This window comes from Diadema antillarum, unplaced genomic scaffold, assembly GCF_040938485.1.
Source record: "Diadema antillarum isolate AM-2024a unplaced genomic scaffold, OU_Dant_1.0 seq00001161_RagTag, whole genome shotgun sequence".
NCBI classification, from domain to species: domain Eukaryota; kingdom Metazoa; phylum Echinodermata; class Echinoidea; order Diadematoida; family Diadematidae; genus Diadema; species Diadema antillarum.
In genome coordinates, this window is record NW_027271970.1 from 40,806 (window position 1) to 54,634 (window position 13,829).

The following is a 13,829-nucleotide window of genomic DNA, read 5'->3' on the forward strand; positions in this document are numbered from 1 at the left end:
TCAGTTTACAAGCCTAACCCATCACCTCTAAGCGATTGAAATCTTCCATAGAGTGAACAAGAGGTTCATCCAGTTCCCATATCCAAAGGGTTAAGTTTTTCAGCCACACTACGTCTTACCAATCATGCACAAACATTCTTGAGATGGAGCAAATTTTGACAATTGGATAAGTCTAGAGAAGGATTTCATTACCGTATTTTAAAAGAAAACTTGCATTAGAAAAAAATATATATATAATCACTCATGTATATATAACACAAATTGAAAAAAAAAAAACCCTGATTTTTAAATAATTTTTTTCCTTTCTAGCAGCTGGTATTTTGTATGAATATCATCCTCTTTACTTTAGTCTGTGGATAAATTGAAATTTACAATTTTTCACTCAAAACAACTGCTCACTATGTGATGATAAAAAAAAAACCAACAACACTGCAGCAAGCCAAGATATTACTATCAGCTTTCAAGGAGAAGTACCTAGCTACAGTAAATTGATGTACAACACTAATGAATCAAAATTTTTTGGATACAGTAGGGAGGCTATCATAACTTGGCATACAGTCCTGGCCTGGTCTTTAAACAGACTGGACTAGCATCCAAGGTTTACACCACAGAAATCTTGATGAGTTTCAAGCAAAGTTGGCCTCAACAGGCTTGGGAAGACTCTACAAGTTGAACTTTATAGACTCAACAACTTGGAGGAGGGGGAAGGGGGAAGGGGGATTTCATCTGTGTAATGTAAAGTTAATATCAATCATAACAAAACATGTAAAATCTGGTACATGTATAAATAGTGAATCTTAGTGAACCTTTACATATCAACAGTGGCGGATCCAGGCGGGGGCACACTGGGTACGCACCTTTCATTTTTGTTAAAACAAAATAGATAAAAAGAAAAAATGGGGGGGGGGTATGCCCCCCCCCCTTTAATTTTGTACAAGGCTTTACGGAATTCCTGGATTTGCCCCTGTTTAAAGTCCTATTCATTGCTACTGAAACTGAAGTCACTCCTACCTTTGACACATAAGACAGAGTGGGATTGCATGTACTACAATGTACATACTTTATGTCTATATCACATTGATTATGGCACATAACATCAATAAGCATTATTGGCATACTGTTTCTTTGAGGCAAGCACATTTCTGGCATTAATGAGTTGACACAATGAGGAGCACTTCATGTTGCTCTGAAGATGGGTAAAAGCACTGCATTACAAGGGTTTAGGAGGAAATCTTGTCCCTCTTATGAGTTGACGAGTAGTTATGATATTATTTCATAACTGATTGCTACGGAACAATGAGAATGAGATTGAAAGCAAGCAGGGAAAATAAAAGCAAAAGAAAACAAACAAAAAACAAAATATGCTGCACAGTTTTGCTCTGGTCGAGGAGAAAGCTTCATGTTTGCTACTTGACGATGACACCGCTGGATTATCTGACAAAGATTGGGTGAGATTATTCCATGTCACTGTGAACCATTCAGAGTTTAGTTTGTGGTGACTATGATAGGGCAATACATCTTTGCAGGCTGTGTATGGAATAGTCGGAAATCTACACCACAGATTTCTCCAATCCTCGGAATGGCGACGTATGCCGCAAGTGGCGCGCGCACACACACACACTTATCTTGAATATCTCTTTGAAATGCGATCCGTACCCCGCGATGGTCAGTCACAAGGTCGATGGCCACTGCCGGCAAGAGTTTTCGTCTGGGCTCTCAATCCCAACAGAGCTTGGACATCATGAGTCAATACTGGCGTCCAATCTATCCACCTGCTCACACACATCCATGAGAGCGCGATCAAGATCGTCCATGTCCGAGGGGATGGACTGGCTGTACACGCCGTTGTCCACCCCGCCTATCGTGGAGGTCGACGAGGCATCGCTAGCAGTTCGCCCCGACCTGCGACCTCCGGGGTAATAATTAAAATTGTCCTGCAGGTTGTGTTTCTCAAGAAAGCGCTCAAAGTAATCAATGTCCTTCTCAGGAATGTATGGCCTCATGTCTGCAGGTAAGGAAAAAAAAAACAGAGAGAAATTAACATACATGTAAAAATAACCAAGTTCATGAAATTACAGGATGACACTGCTATATGGACAAATAAGTGCTTCTACCTATTCTCATTTTCCTTTTTTTTTTCATTCATGCTGCATTAGGGCTACCAGTTATGCTGAAGGGATCATTTGCTTGTTCTTAATTCTCAGTGTTTGCCTAATTCTTTTTTTTTTCATTAGACATATATTATCCGTATTTCAGGATTGGAGTTTAAAGGGGAAGGCTAGTAACTGATCAGTGGGAATCGGTGGAAATGCTGGGAGATGATTGTTCCAATCCTTATGGGATTCATTCAAGAGTTCATTGTATATCTATTGTTGTGTGAAAATAATTTGCTTCAGAATGGTCTCATATTCAAGTAATGTGCAGTTTAATGCTTCCAGTTTAGCGTCCCTGGTCAGTGACGGAGCATTAATCTGCACATTACTTGAATATGAGACCGTTCTGAAGCAAATCATTTTCACACAACAATAGATATACAATGAACTCTTGAATGAATCCCATAAGGATTGGAACAATCATCTCCCAGCATTTCCACTGATTCCCACTGATCAGTTACTAGCCTTCCCCTTTAAGCAGAATTCACAGTGCATAACTATGTTCTCACTGTTCAGAAACATACTTCCACAGCTTGTTTTGGAACTGCACGATTAAAGATTCATATGTAATACTTTTTCACTGAATCGTCACCGACTAAAATTCAAGAAAACCACCCCAAAATATGGTAAAAATGTCATTTGATATCACCATGACTGCTAGGACCAGTGTCTTTCATTACAGATTTGTATGTGTGTGTCATACGAATAAAGATACCAACTGCAAACTCAAGAAAATGAATTAAACTTAAAAAACAAACTAATATTACTACAAAATCAAGACAGCTACTGTACATACATTTCAGCTTTATGATTTCCTAAATAGAATACAAAAACAAATGCTATCTTTATTTCTCATGAACACAATCACACCTGCAAATTTTTCTTTTGGTCATTGTGGATCATAGATGAATATAATGGGCACTATTATTAAAGTCTACACTCTCTCTCTCACACACACACACACACACAAATGAACCTCTGCCAGTTTCACATTCTATGACACGCCATGCAACACTCTTTTCAACACCATTGTTTTGAAAACCTACAAAAAGTCAACAAACGTGCCTCTTATGATAACCATTGTCAGGCATAGAAAATGAAATGCACTTTAAGCAATACGCACTCTTCTCTACACTCTGAATTATCTTCTGGTCATATCGCATTTCAATGCCGTATTGCAACACTAACCGCACATCACATACTGCACTAAGACACATGAGAATAATGCTCTATGGTATCAATGTAAATACTGGATAGTACAGTGACCTTTGAACAACCAAGCAATGGCAAATTGGATATGAATATCAGCATGTTTATCGGGAGTGTAATCTAAATGCCCAAACACACAGTGTATATGTCTCTGCAATTAGCTGGGCAACTTTAGGAATTTTTTAGAAATTTCAAAAAAACAATGAAGAGTTTGGGCAATTAATCATTAATCTTATTTTTTTTTCTTCCAAAAAAAAATTGTGTATCTGTCCCTCAAATCCATTTTTATTGGTATTTTCACTACAGTTTCAAGGCAATGTCACAGCTGGCCAACAACTTATATGTTCCTACATGTACGTTTGATTTTATAACTGTATTCTTGCTCACATGGAGAAAATAAGTCTCTTCTTAACAGACACATATAACTAGCCTAATTGATAATAGGAATCTCTTCTTAACAGACACATGTGTAACTAGCCAAATTGATCATAGAACTTCAAGAAACTGATAGGCCCCATTAAAAACAAAACAATAAAAACAACATATTTGTCCTCATACAATGTCAGATTGAAATGAGAGGAAATTAAAAAATTTAAAAAAAAAAAAGTGAGGAACTACTGTTCCACAGTGTGAAATGCCTGGATGACTCCTCACAGCAGTTAAATTGTATTTGCACACCCCAGGAGGGTGATTGAGTTTTAATAAACCTGAAAACTAAACTATATAGTTCAGTTTCATATGCATCAGTAACGTACTACTGAATGCCACAGTCAAACACGGTTACACTACACTCGCTCATCTTTTAGCTCTTTTTAATTCTGAGCACTCTGAAAAATTGGACCACAATATCACATCAGACACGCCCATACAAATTGCAAGCATATTATACACACAATCCTCCTCTGAGGAATTATCCATCTGCATGCTCTTAAAGATGTCACACTCAGTATGACGCACCCATTCACATTAGTTTGTTATTTTGAATGTCCCAATGTAAAGCCAATTTTGAATGCTAGAAGAGTATCAGTGGGGGAGAGAATATTTAATGTATTTTGTGTTACTACAAAGTATCAGTTATGTTTTTGAGAAATATGAAAATAAACTGAACTGAAACTGAAATTGAAACTGTATCCCAAGATGCTTTTGAAGGAGCTGGCTTACAGTACATTCTTATTGATCATCTTACCTACCACACAAGCAAAAATTACTCAGAAAGGAACTCAACGCTATCCTGTACAAAATAGGTCTTTTAATACAGGGACTACAGAATGCACATGTTCACAGTAAACGTTAAAGACTCGGGAGTTCTAAGCATTTACAAGACTAGGACCCATAAACAGCTACCGGGACTACAATCTCCATGACTTCACATCTGAGGAATCAATAGCTTTTTATAGTTATACAATTGGAATGCTGCGAGTATTATTCTATCGAAAATTTACTATTCTCAATTATATTTTAGTACTGTACATTATATAGTTCGGATGCTTTCTTCCCCTAGAAAACAATAAAACAAAGAGATATGGGATACAACAAGCAATAATTTTTAGAAAAACTGCTCAGCTGAGTACCAAATCAATGACTAAAAAGAATCATGGAAAAAAAGTGCAAACATAATTCCGCTGGAAAGTGTAAGAGATAAAGTAACAATGCAATACTGTAAAAGTGGATATTTTCGCGCGACTAATTTTTCGCGCTTGGCCGGGTCAGAAGAGTTTCGCGTGTTTATAATTCCGCGGAATCAAGACATCACGCACAGGAATGTATGGCAAGCAAAAATATTTGTGTGCTTTTATTTTCGCGCTAGTTTCTGGTTGCGCGAAATGCACGAAAATTTCAACACTGCGAAAATTTCCACTTTTACAGTAGTCCAACCAGAAATATATAGCTTTTCTAACAATCTACAAGGATAAAGAGACAGAACAGGGCAAAAATAAAAATGAATTTACATTACATACATAAACATGAACCAACTAATGGTCATGATTGAAACTTTAATATCGTACCTAATATTTACAAATTTAGATTGATTTCACTTTCAAGATAACAATTTTGCACTTTCTCTTGGCAATTGTACTATATTCTTTCCCAGCAGATGTAAGGACACATTAATAAATCTGCAATTACTGTCATCAACATTAACTGGCACACAATCTAATGCACTGCAAAACCAGCAATACGTCCCACGACCAGATTATAAATGAGGACGCCCCTCCCCCCCCCCCCAAAAAAAAAAAAAAAATAGATGAAATGGAAATGAAACTTCAAAGCCTCTTTTCTCAGCAAACACTTTTCCAAGGGATGTACTTTCTTTCAATCATTTTGATGAGTGAGGAGAGTCCATTTGTATTGAGTTACACATCATTTTAAAGCTTAGAGTCTGCTCTTTTAGAATCTGCCCTTAACTAGCAGTCCATATCTGGCAACTTTTTGGTGGTTTTGAAATGCACGGTTACAAATGGAAAACTAAAAAAAAAAGATGGACTGGATTCAAATGAGCTAAAAATCCAGTCACATCTGATCATTTCTCAGATATGGCATGACATACTGGAATCTGTTCTTTTTTTTTAGGGGGGGGGGGGAAGATGGGATAAATTGATGAAAAGTTACCACAGCAAGTTAGAAACAAAATAAAAAATACTTCAGCCATGAAAAGGATGTCATATTAAACAACATCTAAACTTTAATATTTTACAAGAGTGTAAGATGGGAACAATGTACATGTATGAGTCAGTTTTTGAGTTATTATTTGCTATGAAATGGTGATATAGATCCCAATCAAGTGATTAGGAAAGAGCTATCATGTGACCAGTCATATGTTTCGCATAATGGCTCATCACTTCATGTGTTTCTGACAGTTCCATAATTACTACCGAGTGGATGATATCTACTAATGCTCTGTGTAATGTGCATTTAGTGCATTTCTGCATGTACACATTGTATTTAAACCATATGTGGTCTATTAAACTTCCCAGTGTATGTAAACCAAGTTTTACTTATAATTAAATGATGTTCCATACCTATCTGAATGAGCTAACCCAGAGAGGCCTGCATATTGGCATGGTTGTATACAGTAGCCTTTAAACACTTAAAGGGATGGTAGAGTTTTGGTTGAGACCTAATTTTAGGTTTCTAACATTTTTTGGTGAGATAATGAGAAACCTCTTATGAAATATGAAAGAGCATGTAATTTCATGAGGAATTCAACGTTTATTTGATGAAAATTGGTTTTGAAATGGCTGAGATATCAAAAACAGAGCAATTCTAATAAGCGTGGGACCCACACTTTATTACGATCGCTTTGTTTTACTTTGTTTTTGGATGTTTCAGTCATTCCAAACCCGATTTTCTTCAAATAAACTTTGAATTCGTCTTAAATTGGTATGCTCTGTTCTATTTCATAAGTGTTTTCTTGGTATCTCGCAAAAAGTTAAAAGCCCAATTCTCATCTCCACCAATACTGTACCATCCCTTTAAATACAACAACATCACATCAACCGAAGGATCTTACTTGAAAAAAGAAAAAAAAAAAAAAAAAAAAGAAGACTGCACTATCAATAATCGTCATGAGATTGTTCAAACTAAATTGCATTCCAGTTATTTTCACTAGTAAATCTCATGAAATGTAAATATTGACATTTAATGGCATTCCATATGCTATTGCTACTATAATCACATTATGCACATTCTGTGCAATGTGAAATTCCTAATGCATGAAATAAAAACATAAAACATAATGTACAATAAGTCATTTGAATGATACAACGCATGATTTTTTTTTCTATATCAATTCTTCTTGTATCTGTTGCAATACGAACAAATTTTGATTGTTCAGAAAGTTACATATTGATGTCATGCACAGCTGGGTCGTGAGGAGTACAATGTATGGAAAACTCTTGATCTGACAGGGAACTAGAAATATTTGAGTGAGTGAACGTTAGCCACAGCAGCTTCTGGATCTCCGGGTCAAAGTTCAAGCGAAGAGAAGGCTGTTGTCTCTCCCCTCCCTGTGTCTCTCACTATGTACACACTACAGCTGCATACTGTAACCTGGAATGTATGAATAATTCATGAGCACCATGAATGATTCATGAACACCATGAATGATTCATGAGCACGCCATGAATGGATTATGACATGTTAATGAGGATGCAGGCATTCTTTTTAAATTAATAATCACGGCGAGACTGAGAAGGGATCGATGGTGCCCATGGCGGAGAGCAGCGAGCGGGTAAAGGGACCGGAGTTGCCGCTGATGGTGGAGTCGGCGTCGTCGCTGAGGTTGCTGATGGAGGCACGACTACGGCTGCCGTACGGGTCCTCGATGTCGTTGTCGAGCATGTAGGTGTCGAAGAAATTTCGGTGCTGCTCGCTAATCAGACACATGCGCATTCCTGTTGGGAGGGAAGGGAGGGAGTGGGTGGGTATTGTCAGAGCTGTGGTAGACTTGCCAGTCTAATTATTTATGCAAATTTATGCATATTTCTTCCCCACACAGCATGTGAAGGGGAAATCCCCCTAAATACTTCTGGACCTTTGCGAAAAAGTCTGGAGTTCCACTACCTTCTGAAAACCTTTCCAGAACACATGTGTATAAGTTTCACAAGGCAATGGCTCAAACAACAAAGAGAAAACACAACTATGGATAGCAGGACTGAAGGCCCCATTTCAACTGGCAAATTTAAGTTTTGGATCCAGTGGTAGGGCAGAGCAATCAACCTCTTCCCTTGTAATATCTCAGAGACTAAATAGTCCACTGGCTTATAATTTTACATGGAGTTACAGAGACTTACTGGCAAAGTATTTGAGAAATAAAATTCTATATTCAGCATTTGATATTACAAATGGGTCAAAATTAGAGAGCATTAATGCTTTGGGATGCTCCATATAATTTTAAGAAAAACATGGTAAATAAACATGCACTTTAGTGATGAGAAAGGAGACAGTAATTTGCTATCATGAAGGAGAGTGTGTGTCATGGATTTTTACAAATTTATTTTCCATTTTGCATATTTCTTGTGAGTAATATCATATTTCGTAATATTTCAACATGCAACTTCTCTCTGTTAAACAGTGTTCAAGAAAAACCGAAAACAAACTTACAATGTAGATCATACCAGTGGACTGAAAATATATTTCATAAGCTCCACCCTATTTACTTCCAACAGAATAGAAAAAGAAGTTCTCAAAATGACAATATCCTGCCAATAGACTTTATTGGAGTCATTACAAAACTCATAATAGAGGAGTGGGTTTTGAGCTGTTAAATGAATACCAATCCAGCTGAAATAGGGTAATTTCTTTCTCCTTTTTCTTTTTCTTTTTTTTTGGGGGGGGGGGGGAAGGGGTGGGGGAAGATCTCTCTGTATCAATTTAGATCATGCTTGGAAAGATACTTCAATAATCTTGTATGGTATAACCCTTTCAATCATAATGGAAATGGAAAAACAGTGATCTGTTTAATGCATGGATACATGGCACATGCATGCAACTAAATCAAGTATGGCAGTTGTTTGCTGGGATTTGAATGAATTGGGGGACAAAAGTGGGGATGAAACTAGCAACTCGCAAAGAGTTGAACAAAGAACACAGGCAGTCATACATGTACATGTTTACAGGCTGCACAACATTTTGTTATATCTACCGGTTGCATATATGAAATTGATGGATCTTCCCATTTACCGTTATAACACCAGAACATATTACTGGGACTAAAAGCAGTTTGATAGCTACGAGCAATGTAAGGTGCAATGTACAGTACATAGCCTTGAAAGCTTTCTAGCATTGTCTATCAAAAGCCAGCAAAAGTAAGACTTGCTGTGCGTGATTACTGGTGCAACCTGAAATGATGTATGAGTAAAAGTAAGTTGGATGATTATAATATACTATGAAGGCCTACATGTACTAGTTAGTATTATCATGCGTATGATTAAAAAAGCAGTTTGTTAATTCTGTCCGATTTTGGCACCATTTGCTTAAATGCAAGCCTCTTGAATAATACTTATCAAAGTCAAGGAGAGTAATTATGCAAAAGTCAACTCTTCTGTATATGATTTTTATGAATGTGTATAGTAATTTTTAGTATCTCTGGATTCCAAAATATGAATTGTGCAATACAAACAAACGAACAAGTTAGGGCAGACATGATTCAAGCGACAAGCAATAAAACAAATATTGATAGTCAAAATATGTGAATCATATAGCATGGCATTGTGTGGAAAGAACATAGACTCTAAAGTGAAGAACTTGTGAAACACGGGACACACATGGAGTTTATACTTGTTGCGGTGCCTGTGCGAGTGCAGTGGGTTGTAATGAGTAAAAGCAAATGATTAAAAAAAAGAAATGAATTGTAAAGTAAACTTTGAGAGTGTACAATTGGCGGCAGGCAGATTTGAAGATGCAATGAAAAACATTCATGGCAGTACTGTGACATGCAAGCAAGATGTTACATTACATATCGCCGAGTTTTCTCTTTTTTTATCACCAATCAATTTTCTCTGACTTTTTTTTTTTTGGATGGAATACAGGAGCAAATCATCTGAATGTCTACTTTGTTAGCATGTCATGTTGTCCACTGCATGTATATGTACATGTATGTATACCACAGAAAATTAAATGGCATGGAAATCTTTACAAATTTTATGTTCCAACTGAATTTATGAAATAACATCGGAGCATTTTCTTGGTTGGGTTCTATTTTTGAGATATCAAAATTAATGTTTGGAAATCACCACTGCGAAGTTATAATTTTCATGTGATGCTCACCGAAATTGACCAACAACGAAAATTAGTTGTGCTTCTGTTTTTACAGTACCAGTGGTGCCTAATTCACAAATCATACTTGTGTATCTGCATTACAAAATTAAACTATATTGAGGTTTATGAAAAAGATCACATGGTCTCCTAAGGTATTTGAAACTCCTACAGTATTTGAAAATAACATTCTTCCTACAGGCAATGGAATAGAAATTTACAAACAGCATTCTTTGGCACTAAAAATCATGACAACAGCTACCTGTAAATGAGCTATGCTAGAAAAATAGTACAAGGCTGTATATCATACCGTAGCACAAGTAATATAATGCATTTTTTTGGTTTTGTTTAATGGGCTTTACATTTTGAAGAGCAAGAGCAACTGAATACAGAATGAAGCTAATAGTCTTACTATGGGTGGATTAAACGGAGCAATGGATCAAAGGAATTATGGATAGGCAATGAATAGACGAAAAAAACCCACCCAAAAAACAATACATTTAGTCTACTCTTAAACTATATTAAAGGCAGGGCAAGGGAACCATGAGTAACAATGTTTGTACATGTATACAGTGTAAATTTTAAAGCAGAAAGGTATGTAGTGGAAATCAGCAAATTCTAATGAAAGATATGACTTTAAAAGAAAGATGCGCATTCTACTATAAAGTTCATCCCATTTCCAAAAATATCCCGCATCAATTCTGGCAAAGTCTACCACAGCCCCACTAATAATTCCCCTTCATTCGTTGATGGGGAGAAGAGCGAGACATGAAGAAAAGTTGTAAATCTCTGCCGGGACATGGCGACAAAAACCCATCCACCTGCTAGAACTGCTAGGAATGAAAACACATTCTAAGAGAGAGAGAGAAATATATCAAAGAGAAATAAAATGTTCTCGTTATTAATCACAGGAAGAGAGATAACTTGGTTTTCATGGTTAGTAAAATGAAAAGAAAGAAAGACGATGAAGTACCTAGGTTTCCAGCAAGATACGGGTGAAAAAGAAAATATGGAAACGGAAAAGCTTGGACACAGGAATTCATAGAAGACAGCTCCGATTGTACTATCTGCCTATCACGATGTACTTGCCTCACAAGAAACAGCAGTTTAGAAAATATAATAAAAATACCCCTACAGCTTTCAGATGAATTTGTTCTACCCTTCGAAAATATGGAAAGTTGATTTCCAATGTACAGTTGGAAGATGAACTGTTACTCTGTGATTGAGTACCACTTGTCATCAAACTATCAAACAATGACGTGAAAAGCAACCAAGTTTCCATCTGGGGGGCGTTTCATCAACGAGTTCGTCGGAGTTTTCACCGACGAATTTGCTATCAGCCAATCAGACGCAAGGATTTATACTGACAACTGTCAAAAGCTAATGAAATCCTTGGTCTGATTGGCTGATAGCAAATTTGTCGGTGAAAACTCCGACGAACTCGTTGATGAAACGCCCCCCTGATCCAAACTAAGCCGACATAATTCTTAATCGGTCGGCGACATGATCTCTCTGTAATATTGTCTTAGTTTGGTATCCATTGTCTTAGTTTGGTATCCATTGTCTTAGTTTGGTATCCATAGTCTTACATGTAGTTTGGTATCCATTGCATTACTTGGGTTTGTTTTATCTCTTTCTGCCTTTTATTTTTTGGTTACCTTGGCAATCAAATCTATAAAACATGTACCAATATACCTGGTCTTCAAGGACTTTGAGTAGTCCACAATGTCATCCCACAATTTAAAGGGATGGCATAGTTTTGGTTGAGATGGGAATTCAGGTTTTAACTTTTTACAAGATGATTAGAAAACTTCTTATATGAAATTTTAAAAAGCATACATTTCCAGAGGAATTAAAAGTTTAACTGACAAAAATTGGTTCTGAAATAGCTGAGATATCCAGAAACACAGAGGTCCTAATAAAACGTGGGTCCCACCTTTTATTAGGACCACTTTGTTTTACTTTGTTTTTTTGATATCTCAGCCATTTCAAAACCGATTTTCATCAAATAAACTTTGAATTCCTCTTAGATTCTATGCTCTCTTGTATTTCATATAAATGGTTTCTAATCATCTCGTAATAAGTTAAAACCTGAATTCCCATCTCAACCAACACTATACCATCCTTTTAAGATACCCACTAGCTAGAGAGCTGGGGGCAATTTTGAGCCTTGATTTCTTTATCAACCACATTCAAGATGAGGTTTCAGCTCCCCTTTTTTTTTAAATCTTTTTTTGTTGTTTAATGCAAATACAGTATGCAAATCAAAGAAAAGATGACAGTTAAAAAGAGTACACATAAAGCCAAGCTGTCAGATATGAATTACTGTGCCCTTTGCTCCGACATGTTATGGTTTATACAGAGTCCCATTTCGTCAATGTGCAGAAGAAACGTTGAACAAATCAGCAAAGATATTGAAGATAATCTACAAGAAGAGCATTCAGTTTGCTATATCATACATATATAAATGAATTGAATAATGAGAGAAAAGTTATTGTTAATTCAAATGATGAACCCATGTCTACAATTCAAATGAAAAGGATTAAAGGCTCTGTTTGGAAAAAAAGAAAGAGAGAGAGAGAGAGCGCGCGCCTGAATTAGAAGAGAAACCTGCACCATTAGCGTGTTATGAAGACCAGAGATGTACACATGATGCTACGTAGAAATATAATCCAAGAAAGAGGAAAATCTTCATTAGTGAAAGAAACGAAGTTTTGACATATTAGATATAAATATTAGATATCAACACAGTATCTCTCTTTGTATCAAAACCTGTGACGGGATTGAAAACTCCAAATCAGACTTGATATAAAACTGTAGATTATTTGTAAACTATTTATCCTGGAAGTATGCATTGCTAGAATTAAAAAAAAAAATCAAAAAAAAAAATCACTGCAATTATTTATTGATAGTGACTGGCGCCAGAGGTGCATACACTGTCTGTCCACCTCCAAACTAAACTGTCAATCAAAATCCCTTTCATTCACACTTACACCAAGATGACAAAGTTAGTTTGTAAGATGTGTGATTATCACCCAATTATTGAATCAATTCACAATCAAGAAATTGTTGTAGATATCCCTCCTAAAAAAAGTAATACCACAATCTGCCTATTACTACACATAAACGTGTCAGAGGCATCACAATTGCACTAGTAAGAAACTCTAATTCTTTGAATAGTTGCCACGGGCAAAAATATAAACTGTATTGCACTTTACATGAAAAGATGTGTGGATATATATATGTGACCCGCTACAACAAAATGGTCCTAAAGTCGCGCACGGTCGAAGCCGTGAAAATGGAGTTTGAAGTTAGAGCATCAAAATTGGTCAAAACTTACGGTTTTCTGAATTTGACATATTATTAGAGTCTACAATGTCTTCTATCATCTGTCGAAATTTTGAAGCAATATGATGAAAGGAAAGACAAAAAAAATTGCGTTTTTCTGGGCCATGTTTTTTTTGGCGTTTCAACGAAGCAGAAACTGGTTCGAACATTTGGATTGAGCGCCACACATAGGCTCCGCCCCTAACAACGACCAGAGTGATCTCATTGGTCAGTTTGCTGCTTGCCGCTAACCGAAGCGTGAAGCTCGCACACTGCCCAGTCGACTGGTGCGTGCGGGCGGGTTGCGCTATGCCTAGCCGCTTCTCCTGACATCCTGGTCACTGATTGGTCGGTGAGGAGACCGGCGACGCTGTGTATGAATGA

General features: G+C 36.7%; 1 protein-coding gene across 3 annotated transcripts in view; it reads right to left on the bottom strand.

Annotated features, from left to right (window-relative positions):
• Nucleotides 1-1,739: 1,739 nt before the first annotated feature.
• Nucleotides 1,740-13,829, bottom strand: part of LOC139744348 (cerebral cavernous malformations 2 protein-like) — a 70,625-nt gene continuing 58,535 nt past the window's right edge. For 2 of the 3 annotated variants that reach the window (XM_071654791.1, XM_071654790.1), the window contains exon 11: nt 1,740-2,005. In XM_071654791.1, coding sequence (XP_071510892.1) covers nt 1,740-2,005 — 266 coding nt within the window. Of the gene's footprint in view, nt 2,006-7,302; nt 7,757-13,829 lie in introns of those variants that run through there. The other variant, XM_071654792.1, reaches the window with a different exon arrangement.